At 40.1% G+C, this 19,827-nt stretch overlaps 3 protein-coding genes across 4 annotated transcripts; 2 read left to right on the top strand and 1 right to left on the bottom strand.

Moving 5' to 3' along the window:
- The first annotated feature begins 179 nt into the window (after positions 1–179).
- rps5 (ribosomal protein S5) lies at positions 180–3,043 on the top strand. The gene is made up of 6 exons (XM_084563800.1): positions 180–235; positions 1,085–1,188; positions 1,452–1,661; positions 2,118–2,246; positions 2,741–2,839; positions 2,931–3,043. Coding segments are annotated over exons 1-6 (612 nt in total). The 5' UTR covers positions 180–234; the 3' UTR covers positions 3,000–3,043.
- A 143-nt stretch (positions 3,044–3,186) lies between these two features.
- Positions 3,187–9,968, bottom strand: ddah2 (DDAH family member 2, ADMA-independent). 2 transcript variants are annotated; one of them, XM_084563799.1, is made up of 7 exons: positions 9,817–9,968; positions 8,792–8,958; positions 8,391–8,702; positions 7,717–7,905; positions 6,510–6,629; positions 5,637–5,780; positions 3,187–4,135 (listed from the first exon to the last, which is right to left on the bottom strand). In XM_084563799.1, exons 3-7 carry the CDS (start codon positions 8,688–8,690, stop codon positions 4,016–4,018), a joined length of 873 nt encoding a protein of 290 aa, XP_084419925.1. In that variant the 5' UTR covers positions 8,691–8,702; positions 8,792–8,958; positions 9,817–9,968; the 3' UTR covers positions 3,187–4,015. The 2 variants fall into 2 exon arrangements, with proteins under 2 accessions (XP_084419925.1, XP_084419924.1); XM_084563798.1 differs by having other exon boundaries at positions 8,391–8,958.
- Positions 9,969–13,686: 3,718 nt separating this feature from the next.
- LOC311501421 (uncharacterized protein) lies at positions 13,687–19,819 on the top strand. Its single transcript, XM_084563228.1, has 3 exons — positions 13,687–14,110; positions 14,983–15,102; positions 16,238–19,819. The coding sequence occupies exons 1-3, from the start codon at positions 14,059–14,061 to the stop codon at positions 16,447–16,449; spliced, it is 384 nt and encodes a 127-aa protein (XP_084419354.1). The 5' UTR covers positions 13,687–14,058; the 3' UTR covers positions 16,450–19,819.
- Positions 19,820–19,827: the final 8 nt, after the last annotated feature.

The raw sequence follows: 19,827 nt of genomic DNA, 5'->3' as shown, positions 1-19,827 counted from the left end.
GTAAAGTTTCGTGTTGCAAAATAAAAAAAAGCCCAACTACACTTGAAAAATTCCATGATTTATGTCGCTGTTTTCCCAACAAACGCTTGAGAGCCTATCTACCAAAAAAGAATACATTTCCCATGGTGCTTTGCGCCCCGGAAGTAGCCAACCAACGGACCGGATATCTGGACGCGGCGCCCCGAAAAGGCCCTTTTCCGTCTCAGAGAAGTGTGGTACAGAACGGCAGACACAAGTGAGTGAAAAATTCACCTTTTACTTGCTTTATACATCACGAGAAACACAAATGTCGGATATGTGGAAGCAATTTAGACTCACCCTGCCCGATAAATTCAAGCAGAACATCTCACTTTTACCGAAAAGTGTTTTTTATTCCCTCTCAATGTTACCGAACGAGCGCAGCGTTAGCATGTGGCTAGCTCGCTAGCACATGTGGATGCTGCATGTCGGGTTAGCTGCCTCGGTAGATGTCACCGTCAGGACACGTTTTCACAAAATGTCGCGACCGTACTATTTTAAATGCTACTCCTTTAATCGCGAAAAAGCCGAAGCTGATTATAAATCACATCTATGATGGTTAAAAGAAGGTTTGTTAGCTCGTTAGCTACGTTTGCTAATGTTAACGTAAAGGAGGCTTCAGTTCCGGCCCGGCTGCTTAAGAGATCTTAACTAAGTACTGACTTGACATATGGTCATATATGATTTATTTACAGCTATGAGTAAATGTTTTATAACGAAATATTATGAAGTGATTGTTTTTTTTCTGCGTTTTGCTGTAAGTTTTAACATCGGCTAATTTTACAAAGGAAGCTTGTAAAGGTGGCATTAGCGCTCCAGCGTCTTACTTTGAGCCTTAAGAGCTTAAAAACATGTTAAATTATCAGATATGTGTCAAACTTAACATATCTTTAAAGAATAAAAGGTTTATTAACACTATACAGTCAACTTGACAACCTATTGTGATGTTAGGACCATGTCTAAACAGTGTTTTTCTTATGACAGTGCTAGTGAAATTAGCTTAAGCACGTTTAAATGTAGTTTTTCCTCATTTGTAAAGATCATGTCTTGTTGTTTTTTCTCCCAGTGACTGAGTGGGAGACTGCCCCAGCTGTGGCTGAGACCCCAGAGATCAAACTCTTTGGCAAGTGGAGCACTGACGATGTCCAGATCAATGACATCTCCCTGCAGGTATGGATGTGCTGTGATTTGTTTGTCATAAAAAAAAAAAAAAAAAAAGCGAGGCTAGAGTCACGCCTGGACACTGACCTGTTGTCCTGGTGTGCTAGAGTGCTCGCAGAGGAAAAAAACATCTTTGCTTATTCATTGGCTGTAGTCTGATGTGGCCCGGTCAATCACCAGCTCAGATACACCACCTGTACACCTGCCAGCATGTTGTTTTCAGATATGAATAAAATCCAACGCTGAAAAGGGACCGCTCTTGACTTCTACAGGATTACATTGCTGTGAAAGAGAAGTACGCCAAGTACCTGCCACACTCTGGTGGACGTTATGCCGCCAAGCGTTTCCGCAAGGCCCAGTGCCCCATCGTGGAGCGTCTGACCAACTCCATGATGATGCACGGCCGCAACAACGGCAAGAAGCTGATGACCGTGCGCATCGTCAAGCACGCCTTTGAGATCATCCACCTGCTGACTGGAGAGGTACGGCCACTCTATAGTTATGTGTTTCACGCTTATGATTAGGATTTCAAAAGTGATGGCTGTGGGACGGGGGTGGATTTTCATTTGGTCGCCACAGATTCTAAAAGATTAAATACATTACTACAGATTAAAGTTTATAGGAGAGACTGGTCCGCCCAGCTCAGACTTTTTAATTTACATGAACCGTAAAATATAAATACCTGTTCTATACATCAAACATGTGGTTTTGGAAGGCTGTTACTGCCAAGAGTAGGAGAATTCATTTATGAACCGAGCCAAGACTGCTCTCATTTCCTGAGACATAAGTGGCAAACAAGACTTCTAGTCATTTTGTGGTGTTGCTACTGGAAGAACACATTAAACATGAAAGGCTTTAATAGATGTCCAGTATTGTTAATGTCTTCCTTGATGTTGTTCATTGACTGGATACTTATAATTCTTCAATGTTCTTCCCAGAACCCCCTCCAGGTCTTGGTTAACGCCATCATCAACAGCGGACCCCGTGAGGACTCCACCCGTATCGGTCGTGCCGGTACCGTCAGGAGGCAGGCTGTGGACGTGTCCCCCCTCCGCAGAGTCAACCAGGTAACGCTGGCACGCTTGTTTTATCTTCATTCCCCGCTTTTGATTAGCAACGTGTAGTGAACTGACACCCAGCACAGTTGGTTTTTGTGCAGCTTTCTGTTAATTTAGATTAGAAACATGTTGGATCATAGTATGAGAAAATATTTTGATGTGGCTGTAGTGAATTATCTGAGTTACTAGAGGCTGCACTTCTCCTTCCAAACATCAGGTTCTGTTTACTAAATATTCCCATTTTCATCTTCAAGCCCTGAAACAAGTAACCGTGTATTTGATGTGCTAAGCGAGGCTAGAGTCACGCCTGGATATTACCCATTATCTTGGTGTGCTAGAGTGCTCGCAGAGGAAATGTCTTTGCTTATTCATTGGCTGTAGTCTGATGTGGCCCAGTCAATCACCAACTCAGACACAAGACACCACTTAACACCATGTTCGCTACAGTAAAACCAGAGTCTCTCTCTCACGTTGCTAATGTTCTGCTCTGTCTTTTCTCGTAGGCTATCTGGCTGCTGTGCACAGGAGCAAGAGAAGCTGCTTTCAGGAACATCAAGACCATCGCTGAGTGCCTGGCTGATGAGCTGATCAATGCAGCTAAGGTAACGCTTAATACGGTTACTACTGCCTTTTTGTGTGACCTTGGAGACGACACCCAGATGTGTATTAAACTTAAATTTCCTGCTCTTTCAGGGTTCATCTAACTCTTACGCCATCAAGAAGAAGGACGAGTTGGAGAGAGTTGCCAAGTCCAACCGTTAAACATGTTCGCTTTCTGACAAAACAAATAAATCTGAAGAAATTTCTGTTGAGTCTGGAGTGTTTTAATGTACACGTGTTTGATGGAGGCTGGTTTTTGAACAAGGTTAACACACACGAAGCTAAAGTAAGGTTAATGTAACAGTCCTGCAGTGGAGATTACCCTCAAAAGATTATAATATCTAGTTGGTCAGGTTTCCACTCTCACAGATAACACAGATTTCAACCAAATCTGAGAAATACAAGTTATGAAGCTACAAAATTCTGCAGGATTATTGTACTTCACTGCATTAGTTGTAGCCTGGTGTACCTAATATGTGATAAATTACACAGGAGCAATGCAAGATCTGTAAAAAGTTGGATCAGCTGGATCTGATTATCTCTACTACAGCTACACATTCACACATTTGAAAGCTAAAACAAATCACCGTTTAGCAGCTAAGTGTTCTATAAATGTCACTAGAACAACAAAATAATAGAATAACACCAACCTGTTGCATTATACACTGAAATAAATGTACGTACCACGGGGTATCTGCAAGTCTGAATTCAGCATCAAAGACCTCTGTAAGACTCAAATCTAAATGGATTTGATGGGTTTTAGTTTTTCCAATTTCTGGGTCCAGGTTGCACTAATTTGAATTATATCAGACGTTAAATGTAACCGACTGCTGCCAATACAAAGGAAGGTCATTTGTACATTTATAATTGAAGGCTACAACATTCCTACAGGTATTTCTTTGCATTTAGGCTCAAACAAGGCTGCAGAAAGTTGAAGGTTAGTGGGGAAAAAAATAGTAAATTAAAACTGAGGCTACAGCTGAACTTAGTGGTTTTATGAATAGACTGCGTTGTGCGTTCAGCAGGGGGCGCAGATGTATCGTAATCCTGTCTCCTTACAAATACTGCACGTCAGTGTTTCCTCCCAACAATAAATACACTATCTTACTCAGTGGAAAGTGGTTCAGAGGCGCCACCACAAAACGTGCAGTTAAAAGCCGTGTAACCTGCGATGGCTTTCAGAAATACGTGTGCTTTCTGTTGATGAGGAGGCAGAGGGAGGACAGAGACGCTCCCAGTTTGGAGGCCTCGCTGCAGGCCGTCGGGAGGAGGGTGTAGTCCTGCAGCTTCTGGAAGGCCTGCGGAGAGGGGAGAGGAAATAGTTCACTCTTCCAGACACATACTCATCAACACTGGTTATAAAAGGAGGGAAAACTGCCTCACTGGCTAGAAATCAGCTGAATGAGTGCTTCTCAAATGACTCACTGTTGCTCCTGTTCAAATAATGGTTAGACGTGCTAGTGCTGCACAATTACAACTTATTGGATTCACATTTCAAAACAAGAAGGCTTACTTTACTGAATACACAGGCAATTGTTTTACTTATGATTTACATAAATCCTGATATATAGTGCAGAAACTATACTTTTTAATACTGTGACACAGCCCACTCACTACAGTGAACAATACAGAACGATTCCAGATATCTCAACATTTGTTCTGCCTCCTACTTGCATTTTTAACAGGTCAAAGATGGAGGACAGCGCTGTGTGCAAGACGAGACACCTCAAGGAGCCAGACATACACAAACAGCTGGTGTTGTGGCATTTAATTAAATAGTTCTGCGCTCAGATTTGCTTCAGTTTTAGAAAACGATGTGGCCTGCAAATCCAGAGCTTTGTCACGGTCTTTCTATTTCTGCTCATGAGAAACGAGGAAGTTCACAAATAGCTGCGAAGAATAAGACATACCAGCTTTTTAAATGTTGTTTTCTAAAAGAAAAAAAAATACACGGCTTTGACTTCAAGGAGGAGAGTTAGAGTAGAACAAGACCGCAGACTTAACATGAGTAGATTAAGATTCTATTTGTGCATCAAAGAGAGATTCCACTGATTATACACTCGTTTACAATAATCTTCTGTTTATATTTGGGTGAAACTGATAAAGTGTGTTTGCAAACAGACACATGATGTCTTCCACATACTTACTATGGGCTGGAGTCTAAAGGTACGCTCACATCGAACTGATATAAAAGAACTAACCTCAAGTCGCCTATGCCTGGATCAAAAAGTTACACTTGAACACACCGCAAAGACTTCAGCCAACGGAAATACCTCTACGTGGCAGTAGTTTGAATTTGTTATTTAAAAAAGGGGAAAACCTGGAAGAGCTACTATTAGCTGGGAAGAACTACAAAGCATCGTGTTGTAAAAATATTTGAATGTTCAGATTAGATGAAGGCGTAAAACGAGACAAGGGTCTGACTGGTGCCAATGGTGCGGGACCCACAGAGAAAACTAGGATCACAAACCGTCGGGTTGGTTTGTCTGTCATACTTAAGATTTTAATTCTCATAATGAATGTTAAATGTGTACATGTAGAGTTTTAAAAAGTTTACAAAAAGCTGTAGCTTTTGTAGTCGGCATTTTTGAAGCTTAACCTACAACAAGGAAGTTAAAGTCCATGTTTGAGTCCTGTAATTTTAGCCAAACGTCCTAAATCTGTCTCCAAAGGCAATGAAACTGGAAACTCCCAACAGTATTTTTTTTTCCTCGCATTAACACAAAGTAAAACACAGCGATGGTCCTAAAATCCTTCAACCAAGTCTCTTTTTGAAACTAAATCTTCACTGGTACTCACAGAGACGCTGTCGGGACATTCCTCCGCAGTCCGGTGCAGCAGGAAGTCCCGCTTGGACGGACCTTTGATGTAAATGCAGTTTGCTGCCGACTCCTCTGGGACAGTGAGCACTTCGTAATGGTGATCAGTCAGCTGTTCCATCATCTGGAGCACGAACACACACACACACACCCAGCCAGCATTACATATTAGCCTCAGAGGCAATCAATAACATGACATCAGCTGTTAAGAGATGGGTTCACCTTAGGGCAAAGGAGAGAGATAATTTACTGCATTTGTAACTGGTAAGAAGTGCTGGGGAATTACATTATTTCCAATAATGTGCAGAAGTGTTCAGTAGTTTTTGTATTTATGTTTGGGTAAAACTAATAAAATATATGACGACACATGGAGACAGTCTGTTCAAATTTGAGGGTGTGGCTTTTCAAAACAATGATTGTTTAAGAGGCAGTTCTGCATGTTTTCTATTAGTGTTACCACTCTGCCGCTATACATCTTCACTGTAGAGATTTGAATCATACAAAACTGTATTTTTTAACTGTATCTCCCTGCTAAATACAGAAATTAGCCACTTTGAATGATTATTTTGCTAACTGTGTTAAGGCTCTCCTCCTTCCAGCGATACTTCGGTCAGACCCTATCCCGTTTGCTACAGCCTCTCTAGCAGAAGACGCACTAAATCGGAAGTTGCCCCACTCCCTTGTTTTCATTTCATCTCTACAACACGGTAAACTTAGCACGACGTTTAGAGCCGCAGCAGCCAGAACATCAAGAAACATTCCAGATTATAAGAAAGTAGAATTATCCTTTAAAAAGATTTACTTTGGCAAACTCTGGGGAAAAACACATCTGCACACACACACTCTTTCTTACCCGCAGCGTCTTCTTGGCTCCGTCACTGTTGCTGATGACGATTGTGTCTGGACCTCCCATGGAGCAGATGTTTTTGAGTCGGGCTCCGCCGCAGACGGGGACGGTGGACACAGCAAAGTCCTGAACAGAGGGGAGGTTGAAAGGTTTAATTTAGACACAGTCTCTTGTTAGGGACCGGACATTTTATCTTAGCGGGAGGAGCACAGGTGTAACTAATATGTCTTTTTTTAAATGACAGAGTAGCAGGAGTATTTGATCAATTTAAACAATTCGTAACAGCATCAATCTACAAATACTGCATACGCAAATGTTAAAATCTTCTTCTCTGAAATAATACTGGGCGAGTCTGGTGTCCACTGGTCTTCCTCTTTCGTTTCCGTTCTGACCACACGAAGCCTCCACACCCCACACTAATTCAAACGCAACACCCGCAAAGCAACAACCCAACCAGCACGCAATGCTGAGTATGTGTTAAAACAGAAGTGTGTAAAATGCACTTAAGAGAAACAGGGGGAATCAATACTAATGGGTGTGTCGCGTGGAGCCCGAGGGAGTCCGCTCTGTGTGGTCTCCATTATTTGGATGGGACAACCTCATTCATCAGTGTTTACAGACGAGAAATCCCCAAATGCAATACAGCAAAAGGCCACCTGCTCACTCTGGCAGCTGAGTTTGTTTTTCTAACGAGGGCACTGGCGCTAAGCGCTTTGTTGCACTGGCTAAAAACTTAAACTTTGCTGATTAGTTTATGGTTTAATGACATTGACTTTTAAGGAGCTTATCTGTAGAGAAACACTCTAGAAGTTCACAACATGACCAGTAAATATAAGTAATATACCAACACATTCTTGTAGTTTGATTTTGCTTATTAACTCCACATGTTAATATCCAGAATCGCAGTTGAAGACAAGACGACACCAGTAAATGTATTAGCAATTAAATTTAACACAATTTTATTTAATTAATACTTCTATCTGCATATATTCAGGGTGAAACGTGACTAACAGCTTATTTTAGATACCTTTAAGTGGTATTAACTGTACACAAGCTGCCTTCTGTTGTAATAAATATGGTTTAAACTTTTTAAGCACAGACATCCACACACCAGGGGGCGCTACAGTAAGGGGTTAAGCCATCGGAAGAATATCACATGTATTACATACATATATATATATATATTTTTATGACTTAAACCCATTCCTCTTACCCTGAACGTGTCTGCCAGCACCTCGGCTCCTCTGCGGTTGGTGTGAGAGGAGATCCCGACAAAGAACTCCCTCCCCGTGAAGAGGACGTCGCTGCCCTCCAGCGTGGCCCCTCCGGAGCCCCCGTCCTCGCACCCCATCTCCACCACAGTCAGGTTGAGCTCCGACATCACCCTCCTCACTGCCTCCGCCTAAGGGAGGAGGACATAGATAGTCAAGTTGAAAACGTCTGTTTGGAAATTTGCATCGTTGGTTCATTGTTGATCAAATCTGACGTTCTAGTAAAAAAAAACAGCAGTGAAGACATGTTTACCTTGGGTTTTAATCAAGCTGTTCTTTCAAGAAATTTCTATTTCTTCTATGATTATGACCAGATAACACATTTCACTCCATGGAACTTGATACGTAATGTAAAATACATTAAAAACCGTGTTTGACCGGTCTCAAAACGAGTCCATGAGTTTCCCTAAAGTTCTTTCCAGGGAACACCCATGAACCAGCTGCCAAAAACATTACATAGCATTGAAAGAAATCTAAACACCACGAGAAAACATGGAGACTGCATAAAGTCAGCTGCTGTCTGTTTAGAAGCCGATCATTGCACCAAAAAAAGTAACAACAAGGATCTTTTGGAGCGTGCGACAACAGTCTAATGATTGAGGGTAAAGATTTTTACCTCGCTGCGTCTCTGTTGTTTGAAGGGCCTGGTGATGAGCGCCGTGTCCCCCTGGATGACCGCCACGTCCTCTATCCTCCAGCTTTCTGGCAGCTCGGGGTCAGGGGGGATCTCGATCAGCTGCAGGCCCACCTTCTGCCTCAACGCTCCCGTCAGGCAACCGAACTGACGCTGAGCTTTGGCCAGGTCCACCGAGACCTCCCCGTTCTCTCGGCTGTCTCCCGCCGTCTTCCCGAAGGTCTCCGGGATGCCCCGCACCACGGCGTGGGTGAAACGACCATAAGGGCACATGTTTGCCATGACTTCAATAAACTTTTTAAATAAAAAAGCAAATATCAGGTACTTTCAGGTGACGAGCGAGGGGCAATAAAGAGATGTGAATGTGTTTGCAAGTTTCTCACAAAAAACACCAATTGAAAAAATCTCTAAACGACTCTAATGGTGAGTTAGGAGATGTACGAGGTGAACGAAGACCATCTTCATCCCCGTTTCTCTTCCTCTTCTTTTACTAGAGCGCTCCACCATCTATTTTTCCATCTGCCAGGAAGTGGAAGCAGATGATCCCAGCCTAAAATAGGAGAAGATGGAAAAATCAAGGCCAGAGCAAACTCACAAAATATTCATTCAGACGTTTATTGCATGAGAAACAGAAACAGTTCAGGGTTGGAGCAATACATGCTTTACAATACAGTATTCTGCATGACACAAAGGAAGTGTAACTCGGTATTTGTTAGTATGAAAAACAAATTCAGCCCACATAAAAACTTTCAAGGGCACCTGAAATAACAAGAGGGAGAGATAGCACAGCTGAAAGCAGACAAAGGAGCATTGTTCAAGGTTAGATTATGGGGGAATATTCAGAAGTAACACTGCAACACACTGAAAAAGCCTTTCCATATCTGGACACTGGGTTAGATTTAGGACAATTGCTCTTTTATCATCTTCCCTGACCCTCACAGCAGTCGCCCACTGTGAGGCTGCAGAAAGGGACTTGGTTTCCCTCCACACAGGATGTCTCCTAAATCTGCTTCTTAACTTATGCAACAACTTCCAGGCTTTGATTTTCACTTATATTACTCCAGGAAGCATATAAAGCATATTCTCAGTAATTATTTGCAACTTCAGGCACAGTTAATAGAGTCTATATTGAGTATTTTAGTTCACTTGGGATCAATAATACCTCAAAAACAGCAGTAATGTCTCCAGATATATTTTAAAGCAAATTACTTTGATTGAGTCCAGCTGCATTAATCAGTATCAGCCGGAACAAAACATATTGACTGCAGGAGTGCACCGCCCAGCAGTTCAACGCTCTTCCCAAATACTTCTGATGATGTTCCACATCTTTCTAACGGGGAAATTATCACCAACACGCCCACAAGTCTCAAAAACAACACGTACAGGGGGGACATTTAGGCACGCTTACCCGTTTAAAATGCTGCGCGTCCACGTTCGGCGGCGTTTTCTTCAGTTTAATTTAATTTCCAAAGCAAAGCCCAGTTCCCGTTACTCTCTTGCTCCCTTTTTCCTCTGCCGAACAATAGTCAAGATGGCGTGTGTGCGCACAAACGTGTTTCCGGTTGTGTATTTCAAAATAAGACCTAAGACCTTCATTGACCGCTTGATTTGTGGTCACAAACAGCATACTTCCCGTTTTTAATTTAGTAAAGTAAAACAGTATAGCCGTTTAAGATGTTAGGTGAGACATAAACAACAAACTAGCAATACACAGTCTTAGAAATGTTAAAATTGGATAACCGTTGAACTCTTAGTTTTTAAAGCCGTTGCACCAAACTTCCGGTCTTCTTCGTGTATCTATGTTCAGTTTGACACGGTTCGCTCTCCCACCATTTCATCCCAACACCCCCCATCCCCCACACGTCCTGCCCGGATTCAATCAAGTCTGATTGAAGTTATCACAGCCACCTTTGTTTTAGCCTTCAGTACTGTTGAATAAGACTTTAAACAAGTAATGGCGAATACAAATTCTAATTTTAGTATCTTTAATTTCACTTACAAAGAGGACATAAATAATCAAAAGTCATGCATACAGAATGTCCATAATTTATTTAGTTTAACTATTTATGTTTTAACAAACAATCAAATGTTAATGTTAGCTTGCTAGTGAACTTAGCAACTGCCCCCGAGACTGGAATAAACTGCCGGCTGTTAAGCTAATACTTATGCTAGCAGTTTGTCAATGCTAACTAGTGTCGATAACTGATAAGAAACAGAAACGGCTTTATTTTAACATTAGTAGCTATATCGTTGGAAAATGTTTAAATAAACTTCACCCATATTCTGTTAAGTAACAAGTTTAGTTAATTTGTTATTTTATTGAACAAAACTAATATTGTTAGCTTGGTTTTGAATGTAACCCTAGCATTACCTTCATGACTGAAGATTAACTGTTAATTGTTAGAGCTAATGCTAACTCTAGTAGTTAGCCAAAATTTGGCAGTTGCTAATTTGCTTGTCAAGGCTAACTAGCGCTGATAACATTAGCAAGCTACATTATGGGAAATGTATGCATTTTTTATTTATATTTTATTTATTCTCTGTATTTTGGCCAGTATTACATTAAGTTAATTAGGTCACATTGTTAGTTTATTGAACGAATAAATAAACAATAGCCTGTTATGACTTTAGTGCTAACATACACCTGGTTACTCAAGCTAATGCTAGAAGTTATAGTTTGAATTTTATAACTAGTATTGATTACTGAGTAAAGTAATACTCAGACAATTATTGGAAAAGCAGGAATAGACTAGCTATATTTTTATTGAACTGACAAACATTCTTTGTATTGAGACACTGAATATAGCAGATTTGTCTGTTTTTCTAGGATTAAGGACTCTTCTTTCACATCCCCCCCTTGTAATCCTGTTGAATTGTTTATGAAGGGTCAGAAGCATTCCTGCCTGTGCTTTACATATAAATGTATGTGGACTGTCTGCAATGAAGTAATATGTTTTAGGTCATCATAGATTAAGGAACATATGATGAATTACTGAGCCGTCCCTGTTGTTTCTGTTTGCGTAACACGGCAAAAAAATAAAAAAAATTAATCTGGCTTTTCCTGGAAAGTGGGTCAAACGATGGTGGATAAACTGGTTGCCTCTGCAGACACCGGAGAAAACATGAATTGTGTTTATAAGTGCTATTTAAAAATGTAAACACGCACAAGCTTGTTTTGACTCATGAGGCTGCACAATATTTCCTTCTAGTGACTAGATGGAGTTACTGCAGCAGCAGGGAGTCAGAGATGACGGTGACAAAACAACAGAAAAATGTTCAATGATGTGAAAAAGAGGCAGAAAATGTGAGGAGGATGCAACAGTGGAAGGAAATGTGGAGGGATTCGGGATGGGAGGTACTTTAGAGGGCACAGACAGGATTAAAGTACACCATCTGTCCACTAAAATCCTTCAGCCAGCACACATCCTCGTCAAACACAGCATCAGCGCACGTCTGTAAAAAAAATAAATAAATAAAAATAAAAATAAGATCCTTCAGTTTAAACAGTAATAGCAACAGTATGCTTAAGTTAGAATAAATGATGTAGACTAATGATCAGATCTTGTCTTAGGGCAGTTTTGAAGCTGGTAAATCTAGTTCAATTGTCATTTTAGCTTTGTATATTTAAATGCTAAAAGATGCAACTTGCATGCAAATTTAAAATGCGTATTTCTGAAAGCAAAAATAGGCAATACCTCCTAGTTTTAGTCTTACTTATCACAATATGTGCGCATTTTTGAATAAAAAACTCAAAAACAACATTTAAAGAAGAGCAGCTACCCCTCACACCAAACTCCATTCAAAAAACTCCTGCTTTAACAAGAAACACATCCAACTACAAAGAGCATGACAAGTCATAATTTCTTTATGACATTTATGACATTATAGAAGTCTGTTGAACATTTCTGCATAAACCATTTAACGCAGAGAAATGAAAGAAAACCTGTAATTATTCCCAGGGATTTTTTTTTTTTTTCAGAGGGGGTTCGTGGATGTGCAATTAATCAACCGGTAAACAGCTTATTCAGTCTGAGCTCGGTTGGCTCACTCCATCACAAGACTGCTGTCAGCAGACCGTCCTGCATGCTGCCCTCACGTCTCCTATTACGCCCTGAAGGATAATTCAGTTAAACTGGCTCGCTCTCCAGCTCACTGCCTTTCTGTTTCTGACACGCTGACTTTCTCCCTCTGTTCATCTGCTGAGTCTTTCTGCACGGTGCTGACTGTATCAGTGTCCATCTTTCTCTCTCAACATCACTGCAAATACATCGTTTTATTTTGACTCGCCCGCCGCTAACCAAACTCTGTGAAGTTTTCTGAGCATATAAGAAAGAAAATCCTAATATTTCCCTATTACACAATCAGCCATATCATTATGACCACTGAAAGGTAAAGTGAATAACACTGATTATCTAGGTTATTGTGGCGACTGTTAGCGGGTGGGATATATGAAGCAGCAAGAGAAACATTTTTGTCCTCATAGTTGATGTTAGCAGCAGGAAAAATGAAGTGGAAGCAATTGAGTGACTTTGACATCGGCTAAATTATGTCTCCAAAAACTGGAGCTCTTGTGGGGTGTATAAAGTCTGCAGTGGTCAGTACCAATGTAAAGTGGTCCAATGAATGAAAAGCAGTGATCCAGTAGCAGGGTAATGGGAGGCCAAAACTCACAGGTCCCTCGAAGAGCAAATGCTGGTCCATGTGGTCCGATCCAACAGAAACTACTGCAGCTCAGGCTGCTGAAAAAGTTCATGCTCGTCCTGATCGAAATTGTTTTTTTTTTACATGTGTGAGGCTATGGATAGCTTTCCGTTTAGCATATTTTCTGCAGCTTTGATGAAAATGCTGATGCAGGTTCCAGTAGAAAAGTTTCAGGCTGACCTCTGTCCACTCCCGAAAGCACCTACAATGGTCATGTAAGTTTCAAAACTCAACCACAGAGCAATGGAAGAATGTGATCTGGTCTGATGAATGCCATTTTCTTTTACATCACAAGGATGGCCAGGTGCGTGTGAGTTGCTTACCTAGGAAACACATGGCACCTGGATGGGAAGAAGGCAAGACGGTGTAGGCAGTCTGATGCCTAAGCATTGAAGCACATTGCAGCCTCATGTATGTAATCATAAAATTGTAAACCTTTCATGTCATTAAATGCTTAAATTTACAGAGATATCACTGACTTTGATCTGGACTCTCACTTCAACCTGAACTGTACCTTGTTATCTGTTCAATTACTCTATAAACCCACGGGTAAAGTTTTTAGTCCAGGCTCACCGAGCTTCATATCAACATGAACATAAGCCTTCATTTAGTCCGCTCGTAACCATGTCAGCCGTTCACAATTACCTTAAATTAAATTAGATATTTCAGGGAGGAGACTGTCCAAAGAGACGACGAGTAAGAAAAACTCAGGTGACCCGCGTATACTGCCGATATATATCACACTGAAGGAGACACCTTTTATCAGATCAATGAAAATACAGAGGGAGGTCAGCAAGACATAAAGAGGAATTTAATTTGGGAATGAGTTGTGGGACGCTTCAGATTAAGCATTTAGAAGATCCTGGGAAGGGATTTCTTTAGTACAACCCAGCTTGGAAAGTTGCTTGACGGACTTTTAGGGACTTTTAAGGACTTTTAAGGAAGCATCATGCCTCGTCCTCAAATTTTAGTTCTATTCCTGTGTTGTCTCCCTTTGGCAGGTATGTAAAAAAGTTTTAGTTTAATCAGATTTTAGAAAATGTTTTCCTTTTATTTAAGTATAGCTTCACATTTTCAAGCATAACCACCAATACTGCTTTAAATTATTTGCTTTAATGTTCCTTTCTGTTCATACTGGGCATTAAACAATGAGCTTCAACTATGAAGTGTGGCGAGAAAAATCCACAGAGGCTGATCTGTGCAGAAATGTCTAACAAAGCTCAACCAAAGTTAACGGGACACTTCAATATAGTCTATCTCCCACAGCTAGTTTAAAATATCCTGTTTATACTGTATAATCAGGCTAAAATCAGGAAACACAAAGAGGGAATTCTGTACTAAAAAGACAGTGAATGGGGATGGGTTGATTTGATTAACTCAACTATTTGTTATATAAGACTAATGTGAATTACTACACATGTATTCACATTATTTAAAGATAGTTTACAATTTTACAATTGAATTATGTGGTTAAGTCTTTCTTTTACAAATAAGGTCAGAATCATGTGAATCTACAACAGGCTTGTATTTTGACAAGGAGAACGTGAACAGCTATGGCCTTTTCTTTTTCTTACCTCCATCAATAAACAATGTTACCTTCTCATAGAAAAAACAGTCAGTGTCAGTGTTTATGTTGGCTGAACGCAGCTCCAGCACAGAAAACAATCTGACGTCATTTAGAAAGAATCTATATTCCAAGAAGCAGTTTATTTTCCAACACATCTTCTTTAAGAGCTAAATGATCAGTTCTGCTACAGTAACATATAATGTCAGATATTTAAACTGTTTTTGTTCGTATCAGTGTCATAATTTCAACATTAACGGTACTCTATTGACACTACGTTATTTAATATTATGCCATTGTGTCCCTCAGCCTCTTTGACCTGTTACACCTGCTTTTTTCCGGCCATCTCTCCTATGGACTGCCTCAAGTATCGTCAGGAGTGTCCAGCCGGCCAGCGCTGCCTCTCAAGTATAGCGACAGGAACACGAGGTAAGATCCAGATCCAGATCTGTGTGTCCGTGTGACAGGGTTTATTAAATTATTGAACTGGCAAACAAAGCCTCATTGTCTGGGAACAGTGTGTATGTATTTGTGCTTTAATCTGTTATTTATAGATCATAACTTTAGAATCATTAATATATTTTAAGTCCTACGCCCTTAGACAGATACCTTCTTTCAGAGCTAACCACTAAATATAATGGTGTTATATATGCAGACTGCTCCGTCTGATGTCTGCTACAGGCAATAAAATAAAAGGCCCTGATCTTTTCTCTTTGTAAAAGCAAACAAAAGAATGAGTCAACGGATCAGACCTCACCACCATATCTCATCAGGCCGGTTCTCAGTACATTGCTGCCTGCTTTGCCATCAAATTATGATCTAAAAATAATTCTCTGGGCCCCATGGGTGGGGCAAAAACATTCGGTGTGTCTCACCACATCAGAGGATAAAATCCTCAGGAATATTGTTGTCAGTGCGAGCAGCATGCATCATCTGTCATGGAAATTACTGGACCCTGACGTCAGGTGTGCAATGTGGTAACTGAAAAAAAATCAAGCAGAGATTTGCTCTTCAGTGGAAAAATATTTTCCATATTTGAGGTTTCATCTTTATGCCCTGATATAAGTAAAAATGGATGGATGGAAAGGAAGGTTTGAGGGAAGGGAGTTCACAGGGCTGTAATCTGCAACCTCACCACAAGATGGCACTAAACCTAAACCCACAATCCAGTCCTTTAAATAATATATAAAAACTAATAATAAATGAAAATAATTAATCTGATTTTATGTTGCTGGAACTGATGTAAAGAGTCAAGTCAATTCTTAAGTAAAATAAACAAAGGAATATGATTAACTTGGACTGGTGGAAAGAAGACAGTTGACAGTTGTGATTATGCTGCTAAGGCAAATATGAGAACTATTGAAGGCACTGTAGTGTCAAATAAAGTGTATTTTAATGTGTATTTAATATCAAAGTGACAATATAGCCTACATATTTACTGTTCCATTCATGAGTTTTGTGTTTTTTCAGCCTAAAATTAAGCACAAAAGTGTTTTATAACCGACAGATAAAGCAATATTTTCCATTATATGTTCATCCTTGCACGCTACCTCTGCCCTCAAAGGTGCACTACAACTGACAATGTACGAGAAGAGCTGTGCCATCACCTCCCAGTGTGGCCTGAGCGGACAGAAGTACACAACGGGCATATTCTTCAACTACACCAACATCTGCTGCGACACAGACCTGTGTAACGGGGCCGTGCCGGTTGCTGCCCTCAGCTGGGGAGGAATGGCGCTCTGCTTCCTGCCTGCAATCACCCTCCTGCTGGCCTGAGCAGCAGAGGCCAAATCAAGAGAGAGAGAGACTGTCTGGGGGGAAAAAACAACGCATAGAAAGTACAATCACTGCAACACGAGGGTCTCAATGTTTAGAGAATTTCTGTTTTTAGAGGGAATTAACCGGGAACATGTCCAAAAGGCCACTTACCACATAACACTGCTTTTTGTTCTAATCAAAATAATTACTTTTTGAGCTTCATTTTGGGTTGTGGATCTTTATGGCTTAAAAAGATGCAAAATTCAAGTAAAATATAGTCAGAAAAAATATTATTTTTAACAGTGTCCGTACTAATAAAATTATGGAAAGGCCTTCTCAGTATTATGCTCGCCAGTGGTGCTCTAGTTTATATACACATGTTGATGTTAATGTTTAACTGCTTCTATTAGAGTAGAAATTGTTTGCCGTTTTGTACGCCGTCTTCGTGAACACATCAACACGGAAACACTCGATGAAAAGGTTTAAAGAATAAAAACACATCTGTCAAAGACTGATTTATTGTCAAGATATTTTATTAGACCATTTATAAATGTGTCATTTAAGTACAAAATACATTTCAGCAGTGCCATTAGTTTGTCTTCGATGTCGATTTACTGGTTTATTGTCCACAACACTGTTTCGATCCTGTGGACTTTGAAGTGCAACTGCTTGTTTTCTTTTACTACATGATAGATAAAATAAAGGCTAAAATATTTTGTAGGGAAATGCAAAGGGCTAAGAAACAAAGATCAAAGCTCAATATGAGTAAGAGATTTTTAAAAAACAGTGAAGTGAAAATGTGTTTAATATGTTAAATGGTCCCTGAAACTGGATCAAGTCCTACAGTTAAAAAGTGAACAAAACTTTCCCATTTACTTGGAGAAAAGAAATACTACAACACATTATCACTGAAATTATTCAGACTCCTTCCCTTTGAAACATATTGGTCCACTTCCAAAAACAGATAAAATCCACAACAATTCAGTCAAGTAAAAATATATCATCTTTGATCAACACCGAGCAGTTCATCCAGGATTCAACTGATTTCCGTAGAAAAACACAATTTGCTCACACACGATTTTTCTCCCATATAATCTAACTCTTGTGTACAAGATTGTCTTTTTTTTTAAAAATCCTTTTAAATTGCACTTAGGTTTTTTTTTTCCTTCACACTGATCTGAGAGACACAACAAGAAGTCCTCAATAAATGTTAACTTGCATAGTGCCTTGCAATTAATAAGATATTCCACACAAGCTGATACTACAGTATAACGAGTTATTATGATAATTAGTTCTAGTTTCAAGTGATAGAAAGTTCAGACTAAGACTTCCAGGCGTGGACAGTGAAGTGTCAGTCTTACATCTCTAAGGGCCTTTAAAGGATAAGACTGGTAATAATATATTTTTAATGTCAACAAGTCCCATGAAAACACCAACAAGTATCAGGAATGTGACGAGGACTGATTTCAGAGCCAAGCCAATGCAAAGTTTTTGTAGCGTAAAAGTCATGGCAACTGAAAATCATGTCAATAAAAAGGTGTAGAAACAGTTTTATAGTCACAACGTGGCATAAAATTGTTTGGATCCTTTGCGTTACCATTTTATAACGGCAACAAACAGTAGAAATGTTTTTACAAATCCTTTTTAGTTTATGCTAGCGCTAGCTTCTGGCGCTAGCTCGCTAGTTTCATTACGATTCAGTCGTTCAAAACATAACATTTATGACTGACTTCTTTTACCGGTTTAAAAGAAGTGTTATTGGTATGAAAGGTATCCCTAACAGACTTCCCGCCACGCTAATGAGTCTGTACTTGAGCTAAATGCTAACATCGACCGGCTAACATGTAGCAGGTGTAACATTAGCCCTATTCCTTAGCATATTAACATTTGCTAATTGACATTAAAAGACATTTTTCTAGACTCAACTCTAAATGTGTATTAATCCACAGCTAAACATAGAACTAAATGCACTGTTTACACCTGTTTTGAGTTTACTGACTTCCCAGTTGCTTTTGGAAATATTAAGCCTTTACTTTAAATTAATTCCTTCACTTAAACCTAAAATGGCTTTGTGTTTTGGGTTGTTTTGGGCGCAGACGGGTTAAAGTCTCCCTGTTTTCATGGGATTTATTGACAATAAGTAAAATATAAAAGGATCCCGGCCTTATTCTTTAATGAACTATCAACAAACTATAAGAGAACCCGTGTAAGCTATTTTCAGTTTAAACATTGCTGATGTTTACACTAAACTTCCTGCTTTTTTTTCCTCCCCCCAATCATGAATGTGACATAGTGGGCCTTGGATGGGCTGCAGGAGGAGGCAGATGTAGAGCTTTATCTCTTCATGCATAGTCGCTTCAACAATGCACTCACAGCCTCCTTTCTATACATGATGAACAGAACTAAATAAATTGTTGGCAAGCGGCCCTCACAGCGGATCACGTACAAGCTTGGTAATCTCGAATAATCCTTCACGCCTGCTGTGGGAGCACAGAAAGAGGAAGCCCGTGTCTATTGAAACAGTTTCCTGTCTGTAACTGTTCTCAGCTTTGCCTCCCTACAATGAGACTCAGCCTGCACCCCCTTCCTCTCTGAGGTGCACTACAGACAATAATGGAAAAAAAAACGTTGGCTTTAAAAAAAATAATAATTGTATTATTTACTGTAAAAGGCCTTGTTCCATCAGAAATGAAAGAAAAGTCAATGTGAAACCTCTGTAATAACAGACAAACCACAAAAGACTCTTTGGCAGGTGAGCCGGCGCTGTTATGCAAATACCATTTCCTTAACCAGAAGAAATAAGAGTTGAATCAGCCCCGTGTGAGGCTCGCAGGGTACAAGTGAAAACTCAATCTGGTAGGCAGCTTTGTGTCTTGTTAAAAATTACCTCCCAAACCGTCAGGACGTCACGAAGTATAGTGGAACAAAAAGCTTCCGTGTGTCTACCGATGGTGAAACTGTACACCAGCAAGGCTGTCGTTAAAAAAGATGTGTGAAAAACGTTCCTGCAAGCAACATGATCGACGAGTCAACAGACGTTCATTCATCTCTTCTTCGTCGGGAAAATAAATTTAAACACGGATTAATGTTTTCTTTTGTGCATGTGTTTGTTTTCGCATCAGCTTATCTGACTCCTAAGCTTCCTGGTTCTCCTACTGGCGGAAACCAATCCAGTTTCAGGTGAGGAAAACTACAAACCTCTTGTTGTGTAGTCTGGCAATGAACTAAATCAACCCTATAACATAGGTTTGCAAAAAAACATCAGAGAAACAGATCGGCCGTGTTGCTTGCAGATAAAACGTTCAAAGGTATTTTTTTTTTATCTGTTTTTGTGCTTTTGTTTGTCGTTCTGCTCATATATTGATGATATATAGCCCCCCTCCCCATCCCACCCCA

The sequence above is a fragment of the Chelon labrosus genome (genome assembly GCF_963514085.1).
Source record: "Chelon labrosus genome assembly, chromosome: 16".
Classification (NCBI taxonomy): domain Eukaryota; kingdom Metazoa; phylum Chordata; class Actinopteri; order Mugiliformes; family Mugilidae; genus Chelon; species Chelon labrosus.
The sequence above is the reverse complement of the archived record's forward strand: the minus strand, read 5'-3'. Positions and strand labels throughout refer to the sequence as shown.

Bases quoted from the DNA above. Each gene is read 5' to 3' on its own strand.
- LOC311501421 (XM_084563228.1), top strand. From the start codon at position 14,059: ATGCCTCGTCCTCAAATTTTAGTTCTATTCCTGTGTTGTCTCCCTTTG. The intron at 14,111-14,982 runs GTATGTAAAAAA...TGTGTCCCTCAG, and splicing joins GTGTTGTCTCCCTTTGGCAG to CCTCTTTGACCTGTTACACC. The intron at 15,103-16,237 runs GTAAGATCCAGA...CTGCCCTCAAAG, and splicing joins TATAGCGACAGGAACACGAG to GTGCACTACAACTGACAATG.
- rps5 (XM_084563800.1), top strand. The intron at 1,189-1,451 runs GTATGGATGTGC...TGACTTCTACAG, and splicing joins TCAATGACATCTCCCTGCAG to GATTACATTGCTGTGAAAGA. The intron at 2,247-2,740 runs GTAACGCTGGCA...CTTTTCTCGTAG, and splicing joins CCCTCCGCAGAGTCAACCAG to GCTATCTGGCTGCTGTGCAC.
- ddah2 (XM_084563798.1), bottom strand. From the start codon at position 8,690: ATGGCAAACATGTGCCCTTATGGTCGTTTCACCCACGCCGTGGTGCGG. The intron at 7,906-8,390 runs GTAAAAATCTTT...CTCCTCCCTTAG, and splicing joins AACAACAGAGACGCAGCGAG to GCGGAGGCAGTGAGGAGGGT. The intron at 6,630-7,716 runs GTAAGAGGAATG...CCCTCTGTTCAG, and splicing joins TGCTGGCAGACACGTTCAGG to GACTTTGCTGTGTCCACCGT.